The sequence below is a fragment of the Tupaia chinensis genome, unplaced genomic scaffold (assembly GCF_000334495.1).
Source record: "Tupaia chinensis unplaced genomic scaffold, TupChi_1.0 Scaffold000054_1, whole genome shotgun sequence".
In the NCBI taxonomy this organism is placed as follows: Eukaryota; Metazoa; Chordata; class Mammalia; order Scandentia; family Tupaiidae; genus Tupaia; species Tupaia belangeri.
Genome location: NW_006159512.1, coordinates 6,039,131 through 6,053,118, shown reverse-complemented (window position 1 = coordinate 6,053,118; position 13,988 = coordinate 6,039,131). Strand labels below are relative to the sequence as shown.

Genomic DNA, 13,988 nt, shown 5'->3' with positions numbered 1-13,988 from the left:
CTTTCCTCTCCCCTTCTCCTCCTGCTTCCTCTTTCATCATCACCATCCTTAAAATCTTTGTCCTCGCAATGGCTAACACTGACTGAGTGGGCCAGTCACTACTAAAATGTGTCGAACTTGCCATGGCGTTTATAATGTCTAATCACATGGAAAGATCATTGTAATTCATTGTGACTAAAGAAATGAAGACTCCAAGGGATAAAAACTTCCTCAGTTCCGTAAGAAGCAGCGCTCTTTAGCCCCCCTGGAAAGCTCTCTGCTGCTCTCTCTGCTATGACGAACTAAGGCTATACCCGTATCCTTAATATATATATTATAGATTATAAATACTATCATTGTTCAACTGTAAACTACAAGATATAGTGGGTCTTCAGAAAAGTCATGATGTATTTTTTCTATATTTTTCTATGCAAAAATACATTGTGACTTTTCTGATGACCCAAAATATATGACCTATGTTGTATATTACATACAGTTGATGATATATAACAGATAATGCATAATATATAATAATCATTATAATATAAAACCTGTACTCTATAATATTATATGCACATATAATATTATGCATATATTATATACATTCTATAGTTTATAGTTAAACAATGATAGTATTTACTATATGCCAATACTGTTCTCAGCAAATCACATATTAGCTCATTTAACTTTATAATGTTATTTTTTAAAATTTTTTTAATAATATTTTTTAACTTCATAATGTTCTTATGGCAGTACATTATAGGACTACTGTTATCACCGTTTTGCAGATAAGGAGACTGAGGCACAAAGAGATTTAATAGCTGTCTCTGGGCCCCACCAGTAGTAAGTGCAGAGGCAGGATGCAAGCCCAGGTGGTCTGGCTCTGTCATCACGCTCTTAGCCATAGCCTGACTGACTCTCTGGGAAACCAGCTCTGGACTAGGGACAGACCCTGACTATCCCAGATGCCCTGGGCTACGGCACGGCAATGTCAAGTCAGCAGGGTCTTCACCCTGGGGCTGGAGCCATAGGTCGTCAGATACAATAGTACCTTGGACTAATACCAGAAGGACAGGCAGAGCAAGTGTTCATGAGGATGTGGAGAAAAGGGGACGTTTGCGTACCATTGGTGAGAGTGTAAATTGGTACAGCTATTATGGAAATCAGTACAGAAATTCCTCAAAAATTAAAAAAAATAGAGGTGCTAGAAGGTGGCATCGTGGTTAAGGCACTGGATTCCCACATGGCTGACCCTGGTTTATGTCTAGGACCTGGTGGCTTGAAAATCATGCCAGGCATGTGTGTGTGTGTATGTGTGTGTGCCCAAAATCCCAAGAGGAGAATGGAGAAGGGATTTTGGTGTGACCAGCCTTGCTGGGGGGGTGATTCTCACTTTCCCTCTCTCTGTCTTAGTCTCTCTATGGTGAGTGCATGTGCCCTATGGTTAAAAAAAAAAAAAAAAAAAAAGGAAAAAAAGAAAAAACAACACCAAAAAAAAAAAAAGAAAAAAGAAAACTCTAAAAAATTAAAAATAGAACGATGGTCCAGCAGTCCCACTTCTGGGGATATATTCAAAGAAAATGAAACTAGTCTCTGAGAGAGATACCTGCACTTCCGTGTTCACTGCAGCATTATTCACATAGTCCAGTATGGAACCACCCTAAATATTTGTTGAAAGATAAATGGATAGAGAAAACGTGGTGCATAGACACACAGTGGACTGATTCAGCCATAAAAAAGGAAGAAATCCTGACATTTTCAACAATATGAATGAACTCCGAGAGCATTATGCAGAGTCCAAAAAGCCAGACACACAAAGACAAATACTGCATGATCGTACTTAAATATGGAATCTTAAAAAGTTGGATTCATAGAAGCAGAGAGTGGAACAGTGGCTACTAGGGTTGAAGGGAGGAAGAAACAGAGAGATGTTGGTCAAACCTTCAGTTATAAGATGAAAAAATTCTGGGCCTGCAGATGACGTAGCAGTCACGTTGCTGGACTCCCACATAGCTGACCGCAGTTGGAGTCCCAGACCCGAAACATGTCGGACATCTGTCTTTGCGTGCTCAAGATCCCATGAGGAGATGGGAGGAGAAGGGGTTGCAGTGTGGCATCCCTCCTGGGGGATGATTTTTCACTTTCCCTCTCATTGTCTCTCTCCGATGAGCATGTCCTATGGCAAAAAACCTTAAAAAACATCAAAAAAAAAAAAAAAAAAAAACAACATGAGAAAATTCTGAACAGCTAATATACTGCATGGAAACTGCAGCTTATATGACTTTACTGTGTATGCAAAATTTGCTAAGACAGGTCTTAAGGGTCCTCCTTACACACAAATGCACGCACATACACACATGATCAATAGTAACCACACAAGGTGACAGAAGTGTTCATCAGTTGATTGTGGTAATTATTTCACAATGCATGTATATATCAAATCATTGTTTTGGATATCTTGCATATGTACAATTTTTATTTGTTTATTGTACCTCAGTAAGGTTACAAAAAGTTTTTTTTGTTTGTTTGTTTTGTTGTTGTTGTTGAGAGTTTTTTTTGCTATAGGGCTCATGCGCTCGCCAGAGAGACAGAGACAGAGAGACAGAAAGCGAGAAATCAACCTCCAGGGGGATGGCCACGCCGTAATCCCTTCTCCTCCATTCTCCTCTCGGGTTCTTGGGCACACACACCATGTGCCAGGGGTAAGTTTTAAGCCACCGGGTCCGGGACTCAAACCACAGTTGACTACATGGGAGTCCAATGACATAGCCATTACGCCAACTGCTGGTCCCAGCATTTTTATGTGTTTAAATATATTTATTATTTTGTGTCACTCCCACTATAAAATAAGCACTCCGTTGTATGCTCTCCTGATGTTCAATACCTGGCACACAGTAGGTGCTCAATGATGTTTATAGAATCTCCTTTGGCAAACCCAAGGATCCCCAAGTCAAAGGTAGTGCAGTAGAACATGACAGACTTGCCTGACCTCTGAGGCAGCTGTTACTGCTGCAGTGAAAGGGGGATGATGACTGAGCAGGGAATGGACAAGGCACCCCTTGTCCAAGTGGGTGAAGCCCCACACTGACAACATTTTGCAGAAACAGGAGTGATCTCATAGGAAACCCAGAGCCCTGCCTGGCTGACTACAGAGATGTGTTCCTTCCTGAGCCCTCCCAAATCTGGGAGGGAAACAGATCCCATTTCCAGTGCTGACGATAAAAGTCATTACGCAAGGTGAATGCTGGACTCCAGGAGAGGGGAGCTCGGGGAGAGGTTTAGGTGACAAGGTGGGAAGCTGGTCTTCATGCCCGGTGAGCAGAACGTGGTGCCGAGTCATCAGGCAATGCACAGTCTCAACAGCTGGGACTAAGTCGGTTTAGCAAGAGACTCAGCCTCACGGTCCCTCAGTCCCCTCATCTGTAACTGGGGGCCACACTACTTCCTGATGGGGCTGTTGTGAGGATTGAAGGAGGCAGCCTCGGCCAAGGGTTTAGGCCCAAGCCCGGCACATGGCAGATGCTATGTACCTATTAGCTGGATTTACTACTGCAATGTCTGTTTCTGTTATTACTCTCTGCAGGGAGCCAGTCTGGAGACAAGGTCTGGGCTTTAGAGGAGGGCAACTTCCAGGTGGGAAACTGCCAGGAACCAGTCAGACAGGCCCCAAGGGCCCCTTCTAGTGAGTGTGCTCTGCCGCCTCCCCACAAGTAGCAGGATGGCACAGTGGTCACAGCAAGAAGGCATGGACTGGCTGAGCCTGAATCTGAATCCTGACTCTGATGTTTACTCACACCGTGGGTATTGGGATTTGCCACTAACCTCTGTGCCTCAGTTTCTTCACCTGTAATATGGGGACAGAAGTAGTACCTATCTCACAGGTAAATCGTTTAGAATAGCACTGGGTGTTAATTTTATTAATAATATTGGAAGCAGAGAGCTTAAGCACCTCAAATCTACAGAAATAAGGTTCTACATTGACCGTTGTGGACACGGTTGAGAGAAACTCTCTTTGTATTGGTGGAATGGAGCCGTTTTGTCCCAAGGCATATTTGGATCATAGGTAGCATTTCCCTGGAGTGGCCACTAGGTGGCAAGTGTGCTCTTTCCTGCCTCACCTGACCAGGTCAGAAGCTAGTAACAGGCTGCAGGTGGAAAGCTACCTTTTCAGTGCCAGATGCCAGCTGCAACCTCTGCTTCCTTTGACCACAATCCTTAGGTTACAGGAGATATTCCATCACCAATGCCAAGCACAAAGCCTGGCATGTGGTAAGGCTTCAAAAACTTTAAAAAAATATTCTTGCTATTGTTGCTATCATTGCCATTTTACAGAGGGATTGAGGCATGGAGAAGGGAAGTCAGCAGATGGGGTCTGAATGTGAAGCCAGCCCTGAAGGTGACTGCAGGCTCAACCCCTTCACCTTCTACTTCAACTCAGGGGAAGCCTTGGGCTCACGTCAAGGCCCTCATTGTGTCTACTTTTACTGTCTGGTTTCTTTCTAGATCTACCGCTTTTTTAGTTACTGTGTGATCTTAAACCAGCTCTCTGGGCTCTCAGAGCCCTGATTGTTTATCAGTAAATAGGGGTTATACCTTCCTTATTGAGGAAATGCGTCAGAAACAGCAACTAGACCAGAGTGGACACTGTGAATGGTGGTTTCTGTGAGTGCCTTATGTAATTACCATGGCCAATATGAGCTCACTAGTTCATTTGTTCATTCATGTGTTCCTTCCTTTATCCCTCCTCTTCTCCCTCCTCTCCTCCCTCTCTTCTTGTCTCCCTCCCTCCATCTTTTCCCTCCCTCGTTTTCTTCCTGACTTCCATTTATGTACTTGGAACTACAAAGCAATCATGATTCCTGCCCCTGTGGCCCTAGTCTGCTTATTCCTAGGACAATTGACACCCAGAGTGTCTTCTTCCCTGCAAGCAACAGGGATTCGGATTCTTCCACCTCCTCTTCAGGCGTCCTTCTGTCTGTAGGACCCAGTCCTTGTAGAACACACAGTTCAAGCCTTTTACCCCACTACTTTGCTTCTAATTCTAGTTCCTGAAGTTTTTTTTGTTTGTTTGTTTTGTTTTGTTTTGTTTTGTTTTGTTTTAATTGCCACATGACATGTGCTCTTGCCAGAGAAAGAATAAGAAAGAGAAAAAGAGAGAAAGGAAGTACCAACAATGGGGCCTGGTCTCACCCATCCCTTCTCTAGTTTTCTGTGTATTGTTGGGATTTGGGGCACAGATGCACATGTGCTCATCATGTTTTTCAAGTTTCCAGGGCCAGGATAGGAACTACAGTCGGCCATGTGGGGTCAGATTTCCTTAAACACTAAGCTGTGAGGCCGGGCCACAACCCATAAATTCTTTAGGTACTACAAGTCATCTTCAAATCTCTCTCTACCTGACTCTCCATTCTACATCAACAATATCTTAACTGACTTTAGGATCAAAGATGTTGTGAGGGTTCCTGGAGCCTTTGGAAGAGAGACATACATGCTAGGAGGATGGAGTCTTCCGAGTTCACCTTTGTTTGCAATGGAGCAGTGCCAGTTTGATCTAATGTATATTTTGGGGCTACATGTAATATTTGGTTCCTAAAGAAAACCATGGAAGTCAACTACCATGATGGGTAGAAAGGAGACAAATTTTGAGATAACTCAGAGAAAATATCCAGAAAACAGAATATGTTTGGAAATATGTTTTAAACTCTGGGGGTGATCTGGAACCCCACTTGCCAGTACCAGTGATGACTAATTGGGGGTGATCCTGTGCTCCTGATCTGAGTGAGGCCTTGGCCAAGTCCTGCCATCTGCACTCAGAACTCTGCCCTTTCTGTGTTGCAGTGCCCTGGTTCCCGAGGACCATTCAAGAGCTTGACAGATTTGCCAACCAGATTCTCAGCTACGGAGCAGAGCTGGACGCAGACCACCCCGTGAGTCCATGGCTCTTAGGATGAGATCTTTCCATTCCTCTCTTTCTCTCTCCTCTTATCCTCCCACTTCCCCTGCTGGGAACAGCATGCTTGTTTACATGTTCAACACATGTATTGAGTTTCTACTTACGCCAGAGCTGGAAAGGCAAAGGCATCAAAGCATCTTTGTCATCATTATTGTCATCACATCAATTTTTTTTGGAGAAGTTTTTGCTATAGGGCATTCATGCTTGCCAGAAAGACAGAGAGAGACAGAGAGACAGAAAGTGAGAAATCACTCCTGGGGGGATGGTCATGCCACAATCCCTTCTCCATTCTCCTCTCAGGATCTTGGGCACACATGCACATGTGTCTGGTGACCATCACATCAATTTTGTTAGAGCAAATAAGAATCAGTGTTCAGGAACCATTGTCTCTATAATATGTGCTAGGTGCACACACACTCATAGTCGTCACCGTTGTCATTGTCATTTTCTCTGCCTCTATACGTTTATGAAGGTTTAAATCAAGGGAAACAGTGCAAGTACTGCACCACAACTCTGCCAGCTGCAGGGCTGGTAGGCAGCAGTGACATTGGGAATGGATCTTCTTTTTTATTCTTTTTTTTTTTTTTTTTTGACGTTTTTGCTATAGGGCATGTGCGCTCACCAGAAAGAGAGACAGAAAGCGAGAAATCACCCCCCAAGGAACATGGCCACGCTGTAATCCCTTCTCCTCCATTCTCTTGGGATCTTGGGCATGCACTCACATGTGCTTGGCATGAGTTTAAGCCGCCGGGTCCGGTTCTCCTGTGTTTACGCGCCCGGGTCCGGTTCTCCAACCGCGGTCAACTACATGGGAGTCCAGTGACATAGCCATTACACAGTGGCTGGTCCCGGAAATGGATCTTAAAAATGGAGTAACAGGAGATGGCTACTGAACTTGAGCTGTGAAATATTGCTTTCAGGGTCTGAAAATGAAGATTTTCTGCTGAGACTTCACCTTCCAGACCCATTTCTAGAGTGGTAGGGCAACCTCTGTATATTTCTCCCCATCTCTCTGTCTCTCTGTGTTTCTCTGTATCTCCCTTTCTTTTGATTTTTTAAAAACTTTTTTTTAAGGTGAAATATTTTGGGGGCTCTTAGCCCCTCCTTTATCTTGCTAATTCTTGCCTTTTCCCGCTCTCATTTATGAGAGGCACAAAGCCAGGTCTTTCTGAGATGGCTGCTGAACTTGAGCTTTGAAACATTGCTTTCATGTGGCATGTGCATGCCGCACAGTTGCCATTTTTTGCTTTATCAAATTAAAATATAAAAATTTTAGTTGCCTTTTTCTTTTCTTTTTTTCTTCTCTTCTGTTTTCCTTTTTCTTTTACCTTCATCTCTTGGCTGCTCAGCCTCCATGCACTGAGTGTCTAGACAGTTCTGAGTCAATAGTATCCAAACATTTGAATACTATTAGGGTCAGAATAATCCTCAATTCCCAGTGAATCAGATGCACAAAGGGTGAAAAATGGAACAGAAGAGAGATTGCAGGTAACCTACTCCTACACGCCTTTGAATGCTCAGATTGAACTTCAAGAATTAGGAAGAAACGTGCAACCTATCAGGTGACCAGAAATCATAGAAGGGGCACAAGAAATATGAGAATGCAAGAAAATACCTCTCTGTCAAGGGGAAAGAATAACTCTTCTTCATTCATAGGCAGTACAATGGAACTCATAAAAATGTCAGATAAAGAATTTAGAGTATTCATAGTGACAAAGCTAACAGAGATACAAGAGAAAAGAGAGAATGAACTCCAGAAGAGGCAGGAGAAAAGAGCCAATGAGTTCCAGGAGGTGAGGAAGTTCATGCACAATCTGAAAGAAGAAATATACACCATAAGAAGGAATCAAATGGAGCTATTAGAGATGAAGGCTGTAATACAGGAAATCAAAACCTCCCTTAAAAGTATTAAAAGCAGATTAACCATATAGAAAATTGATTCTCAGATGTAGAAGACAGACTCACTGGCCTAAAAAAATCCATCACAAAGACTGAAAAAATAGCCCCCCAAAATTAGAATAATATATGAGAAATACTAGATACCATTAAATGTCCAAACATTTGGATAATTAGTATCCCAAAAGGTGAAGAGACTAATAAGGGCATTGATAATCTATTCCATGAAATCCTGGAAGAAAACTTTTCAAACCTAGGGAGGCATTCAAAGATCCAGTCCCAAGAAATACAAAGGACCCCAAATAGAATCAACCCAAGAAGATCTTCTTCAAGACACGTTAAAGCCAATTGACCAAAACTACAGACAAAGACAAGAGACTAAGATTAGCAAGAGAGAAACATCAAGTTACCTACAAATGATATCCCATCAGACTAATAGCAGGCCTTTCATTGGAAACTATACAAGCAAGGAATGGGAAAATATTTTCAAAGTGTTAGGGGAAAAACAATTTCAACCAGGAATACTGTACCTGGCAAGATTATCCTTCATATGAGAAAAAAAGACAAGAACATTCTCAGATAAACAAAACCTGAAAGAATTTACCAACACCAGACCAGCTATCCAAGAAATTCTGAATGGAGTGCTATACCAAGAAAACTACAGACACACAGGAATAAGAGTTCAAAACCAAGATGATGGCCAACTTAATGGTAGGGACAAGCCTGGAGCTGAATGTTATCTCTCTCAGAATTTAAATGGGAAGATTGGACCACAACAGAAGATGGATTAAGTACATGAGATTGAACTGGTGAAACAGAATTTCATGACTTTTGACTAAAACATTACTGATTTTTTCCGATGCCTTGTTTTCCAGAATTAAGGATTTTTGTCTTGTCTTAATGGAATCCTGACCTGTTTCCTGGCTTTAAGTTTTAAGCAAAGCTCTCTTAGCATTTTTAAAATTTTGATTTATTAAAGCTAAAACTGCTTTTCTTGAAATTAAAAAAATATTAAAAAACTACTTAATGGCCACACTAAGCTATATAGCATCAGCTAGGTGCTACTCTATAGTATATTCATACTGAAAGTCTCATGCCTCAAGTCAGACATGTGTTCACAGATATTTACATATCAGCTGAACTCACTATTGAAAGTAGTTAAAAGATATTTTGTAAATCAATAAAATATGGGGGGGAAGGGAATGGAAAGCAACTGTAGAGGAAATCACATTTTGTATGCTGTGATGATGCTCAGTGAATGAACGTAAAATAAATAAATTAAAAGAAAAGAGAACAGAACAAAATGGAGTAGCAGATGCCATTAAGCAAGGAGAGGAAAGGCATCATGACCAAGAGAACAGTGGAAGCCATCTCGGTCCTGAAAGTATCTGAGATATTTTGCAGGTATCTGGTTGCTATGTGAGGTCTGAGGGTGAGAGAGGAGGCCAGGGCAATGGGTTGGAGCTGGATTTAAGAGGTCTGATGTACCAGAAGAGGAGTGTGGACTGTGCCTTGTGTCCTTGGGCAGGAGCTTGGGTCCTTTAATGAGTAGAAGACCCAGATGGGGGAATCTTATCATTTCTTTTTATCTGAGGCAGAGATTCCTGGGGAGGAACAGCCCAGGCTGAGAATCAGGGCTGACTCTCTTTCTGTCTCTGTCTCTCTCGTTGGCAAGCACACATGGCCCATGCCAATTTAAAAACAAAGTATACACATGGCCCATGGCATTTTTTTTAAACTATGAGTTTATTTAGGTACAAAAAAACTCATGCATAGCTTTATTCGTCAGCTACCGATAGCAAAGATGGAGGAGTTCTCCAGTCTTCCACTCTCACATTGACCCTGATGTGAACTTTTGATAGTTTCTTTGAAATTTAGTTGTAAAATTAAAGTAATTGTCCTTGGACTAAGACCGGAAGCTGTATTTAAGTCGCCTAATATATGACTTAAATACCCTCTCTCCAAACCTGAAGTCAGAGGACCTGGGTCCCCGTTCCTTCTTCCTATGTCCAGTGTCTTAGCAATTCTTGAGGAGCCCAGGGCTGGCAAGGGCCACTGCAGAAGAAGCTCTGTATGTCCCTTTTACAGCCTCCTTGTGGCTGAGGCTTCTCAGCTGTCAGCCCTGTAACCATCTCCAACGATGTCACCTCTCAGAACACTGTGTATTTGCCTTGGACCCAGCCTGTACATCAGGGCGTTTTCTCCCCTTACCAACTCCCAGTCTTCCTGCTCCAACATTCCTCCTGCTGGCCTCCCCCTTGCTCATTTAGGCTAATGGGGAAGAAGCCAGTCTGGGAGACAGACATCTCCCTCTCTTTATCGTGGTGTTCCCGCAGAGGCAGATGGGACAGGTCCTAGAACTTTCTGGAATACATTTCTCTCTATAAACCCAGCCCACATCTTTGGCTTCCTGGCCTCTCCCTGTCATGAATTTTATTATAAAAATACAACTTATCAAAGTACACAGTTCCCCGAATAGGAGGTTCCGGCTCTCCCTGTTCCTTTGGTTTCTCATCAGATCCCAGGAATGTGGGCCAAGGACAAAGTAAACCCTCCAGGGTGCTTCCCCGTGCCTGGCCTCAGGGTGTGAACTGCACACAGACAGCAGCCCAGGGGACAGCCTGGCGGGTGTTCTTGAAAGAACCCTCTGCTCTGCACTACCCCTTGCATCCAGCATGTTCTCTTCTTCCTCTGATCCCCTGCTCTTGCCAGAATGCATGAGATTTGACCGAATGGTTCACATCAAGGCCTCCCAAACAGCCACTTTGAGAAATGGGGTGAAAAGATTGTTCCGGAAAGAGAGGCAAACGGGATCTGCATTTAGCTTTAGCTAAGCGGGAAAACGAAAAAGCAAGCTCGATTTTGCTCTGCCCTTTCTGCCCGTTTCTTTGCTCCTAGTCTCCTTTCCCGCCTCTCTTCTTCCTTTCTTCCTTCTACAAAAGTTTATTAAGTTGGTGATGGTACTAGCTAACATTTCGTGAGCATGCCAGGCACCATGCTAAATGCTTGGCATGTTTTTGTTGTTGTTGTTTGTATGTTATCACTGTCCTGTGAGGATTGTCTGTCACATTTTCCAACAGAAATCTCACACGGAGAGGACTGTGTGGCCTCACGTGCATGTGAACTATACTCCAGGTCATGTCAGAGAAAGGGAGTTGAAGTGATAAATAAGGTGTGATTCCTGCCCTTCAGTTGTGAACTAGAGGGAAAAAGGGCATCAACTTTTCTCAAAGCGATGCCAGAGGGAACGGGGAGAGCAACTGTAAACTCAGCACACAGAACCCAAGTAGCTTTGTTTAATTTTTGTTTCCAAAATTAACTTGTGATTTCTCAGATAATTTTTCAGCTTCTGTTGATGTTGTTACCTTTACCTGAGATGCTTTTTCTTATCTTTCCACCTGAGATTTTTCTGTTGGTAATCCTTTATTCATCTCTTAAGGACCGACTCATACATCTTGGTCTTCCTCAGACCATCTTCCTGTTTTTTCTCCAGGCTTAGGGTTTTTGCATTGTTATTGTAGAAAGAACTGTGTGCATAGGTCAGTGGTGGTAACCACACACTGTGTTTGATACTCTGTAGGATCAGATCACTATAAATCACTCCTCCTTGGTATCACAAGATAGAAATCTATACACAAGTGAAAGGGGATTTTATATGCTTTCTAAACTGCAGTCTATGAGGAGAAAAATCCTATGATTGAAAGAGAAATGCTGTATTATGTAACCCCACTTTAAATATACGAGTCCCATAATATCACTAGAGGCTTTGGAAAGTCCTGCAAAAATAAAACCCATTCAACCTAATGTTTCCTCAGACATATAAACTTATGGAACCCCTTTTTAGTGGAATACTCTGCACCATTATTTCGAGTTCATGGAACACATTTGGGGCAATGATTACTTTAATTATAACGTTCAAACGTACCTAATTAAATGCTGGGTTTAGTGAGTCAGATAGCGTATGCTATCAATTCTAAGGTCATGGTGGACTGGAATGGTTGAGCGAACTTTTAGAAAGGGGAGAGACCTTGGGACCTGCAGATGGTATAATGGTTATGTCACTGAACTCCCATGTAGTCGACCATGGTTCAAGTCCTGGACCTGGTGGCTTAAAATTCATACTGGGCATGTGTGTGTGTGTGTGTGTGTGTGTGTGTGTGTGCCCAAATTCACAAGATGAGAATATAGGAGAAAGGATTGTGGTGTGATCATCCTCTCAGGGGGTGATTTCTTACTTCCTGTCTCTCTGCCCCTCTCTGCCTCTCTCTGTCTCTCTGGAGATCGCATGTGCAAAAATCTCTCTCTAAAAAAAAAAGAGAGTGATCTGAGTTGAGCTCCTGGTAGCCAAAATAGGCTAATTGTATCCCAAACAATCCCCGAATACCCACCATCTAACCCAAGTAAAGTTTACTTCTAGTGTGGGTCAGGAAACTGTTGCACATAGTCTTTCAGAAATCAAGGTTCCATCTACCTAGGGTAGAAATTTAATTGCATGCCTTTCTGAATTATGATTTAGCTAATTATTTCTCAAGATGTGCTCCATGGAACCCTACTATTCAAGGTGATGCTGCTAAGTACTGAGATATTAAGTACCATATTAGAAAATATCAGCCAACACAAGTGTCCATCTGGGTATTTTTCTACTTCTTGACGTAAGTCTCTTAAATTGCCTTTGAAAGTGTGAATATTGAATTTTCCTACCCTCTAGCAAATTGAGCTGTATTTTCCAGAACTTCTCTCCTTCCTTCTCTCTTGTGCTCACCTAAGCTTCTCTACCTGAGACCCCCTCACATTGTAGTAGTCTAATATCAGTTAGTCAGTAATCAAAGACTTGCACTCTTACCTAGTTGCTCTGCTGAAGAATAATTTTCAAAAAGTTAAAAACATAGCTGTCAGTCAGACCCATCAGAGATCATTTAATTCATTAGTGACAGAACCAGCAAAATGATAAAAATGGTGCAAAGAAAGATACCAGAGACCAGAGTATACATAGTCATTAAAACATAGAATGTAGTAATAAAATCACAAGGATGAATGCACAAGTGATTACTGCCCCATAAAGTAATAAAGCCATAAGCATGAGTGTTGTCCTTTCTTCTAAACAGAAATCATTTTCAATGTGATCTTAAAATAAATACTTTGTGACTTAGTGACTTTTTAAAATTCAGCTCCTACTCTAAAGATCTTGGGTCTTAAAAAGGAGTAAATACATGAGAAATCTTGAGCAAGCTGGTGACATGGTAATTAAGACAGCTGGAGTGCATATGGCCAACTGCACAGTTCAAGTCCTGGACCCAGTGAATTGAAAACATGCCAGGCACGTATGTATGCATGCCCAAAATACTGGAGGAGAAGAGGGAGGGATTGCAGCATGGCCACCCTCCCCTGAGGGGCACTTTCTCAATTTCCTTATTTTTTTCTCTTTCTGTCTCCCTCCAGTGAATGCACGTGCCCTATAGCAATTTTAAATATATACACATACATATATACATATACATATGTGTGTGTGTGTATGTATACATATATAAACTTGAAAAAGTTTGTACAAAATGGAATTAAATAAGAGTTTATTTTGGTGCAAAGGTATTAGAAATCCATGCATAGTTTTTTTCACAATATGCCTTTCTCATGAATTCTTTGAGCACCCCTCATGTGTCCCATAAGATCATATGATGATCTTGTTAGACAATGATCAGATATGACATTAAGAAGCCACACAGTATATTTTTGCCTTTTCCTCTAAGTTTTGCATAAATTTTTTTAACAGCTCCTACTCAGGGGTATGCTGAGTAAGCTATGTGCTGAAAACTCAGTGATAAGTGAGACAAGTAAGTTCCTGAGTTTAAGCATTATTAACAAGTGTGATGACCATGTGAAAGGAGAAACATGCAGGCTTCTGAGCAAATGTATTATAGAAGGAAACAAATAAACTTTGGGAAAATCAAAAAAGGTCTCTGAAAGTGCAGCTTCAATCAAGTTGGACAGAACAAGTCATAGCTTATTGACTGAAGAGACGGGGGAAGAGGATCTTAATCAGAGGTGTCCTGTGAGAAGACATTGAAGTAGGAAAGAACACGTCATGTTCAAGAAATTAAAATAAGCTGTTTGGCTGGAACCACCATCTTCCAGTAATTAACCAAAATGACGAATGCAAAGGGAA

General features: G+C 42.0%; 1 protein-coding gene across 1 annotated transcript in view; it reads left to right on the top strand.

The window, feature by feature from the left end:
- The window catches only part of PAH (phenylalanine hydroxylase), a 73,933-nt gene that overhangs the window by 35,088 nt on the left and 24,857 nt on the right, over window positions 1–13,988 (top strand). Inside the window, exon 4 of the mRNA XM_006141404.3 lies at window positions 5,818–5,906. Within this exon, the coding sequence (XP_006141466.1) occupies window positions 5,818–5,906 (89 nt within the window). The remainder of the gene's footprint in view (window positions 1–5,817; window positions 5,907–13,988) is intronic.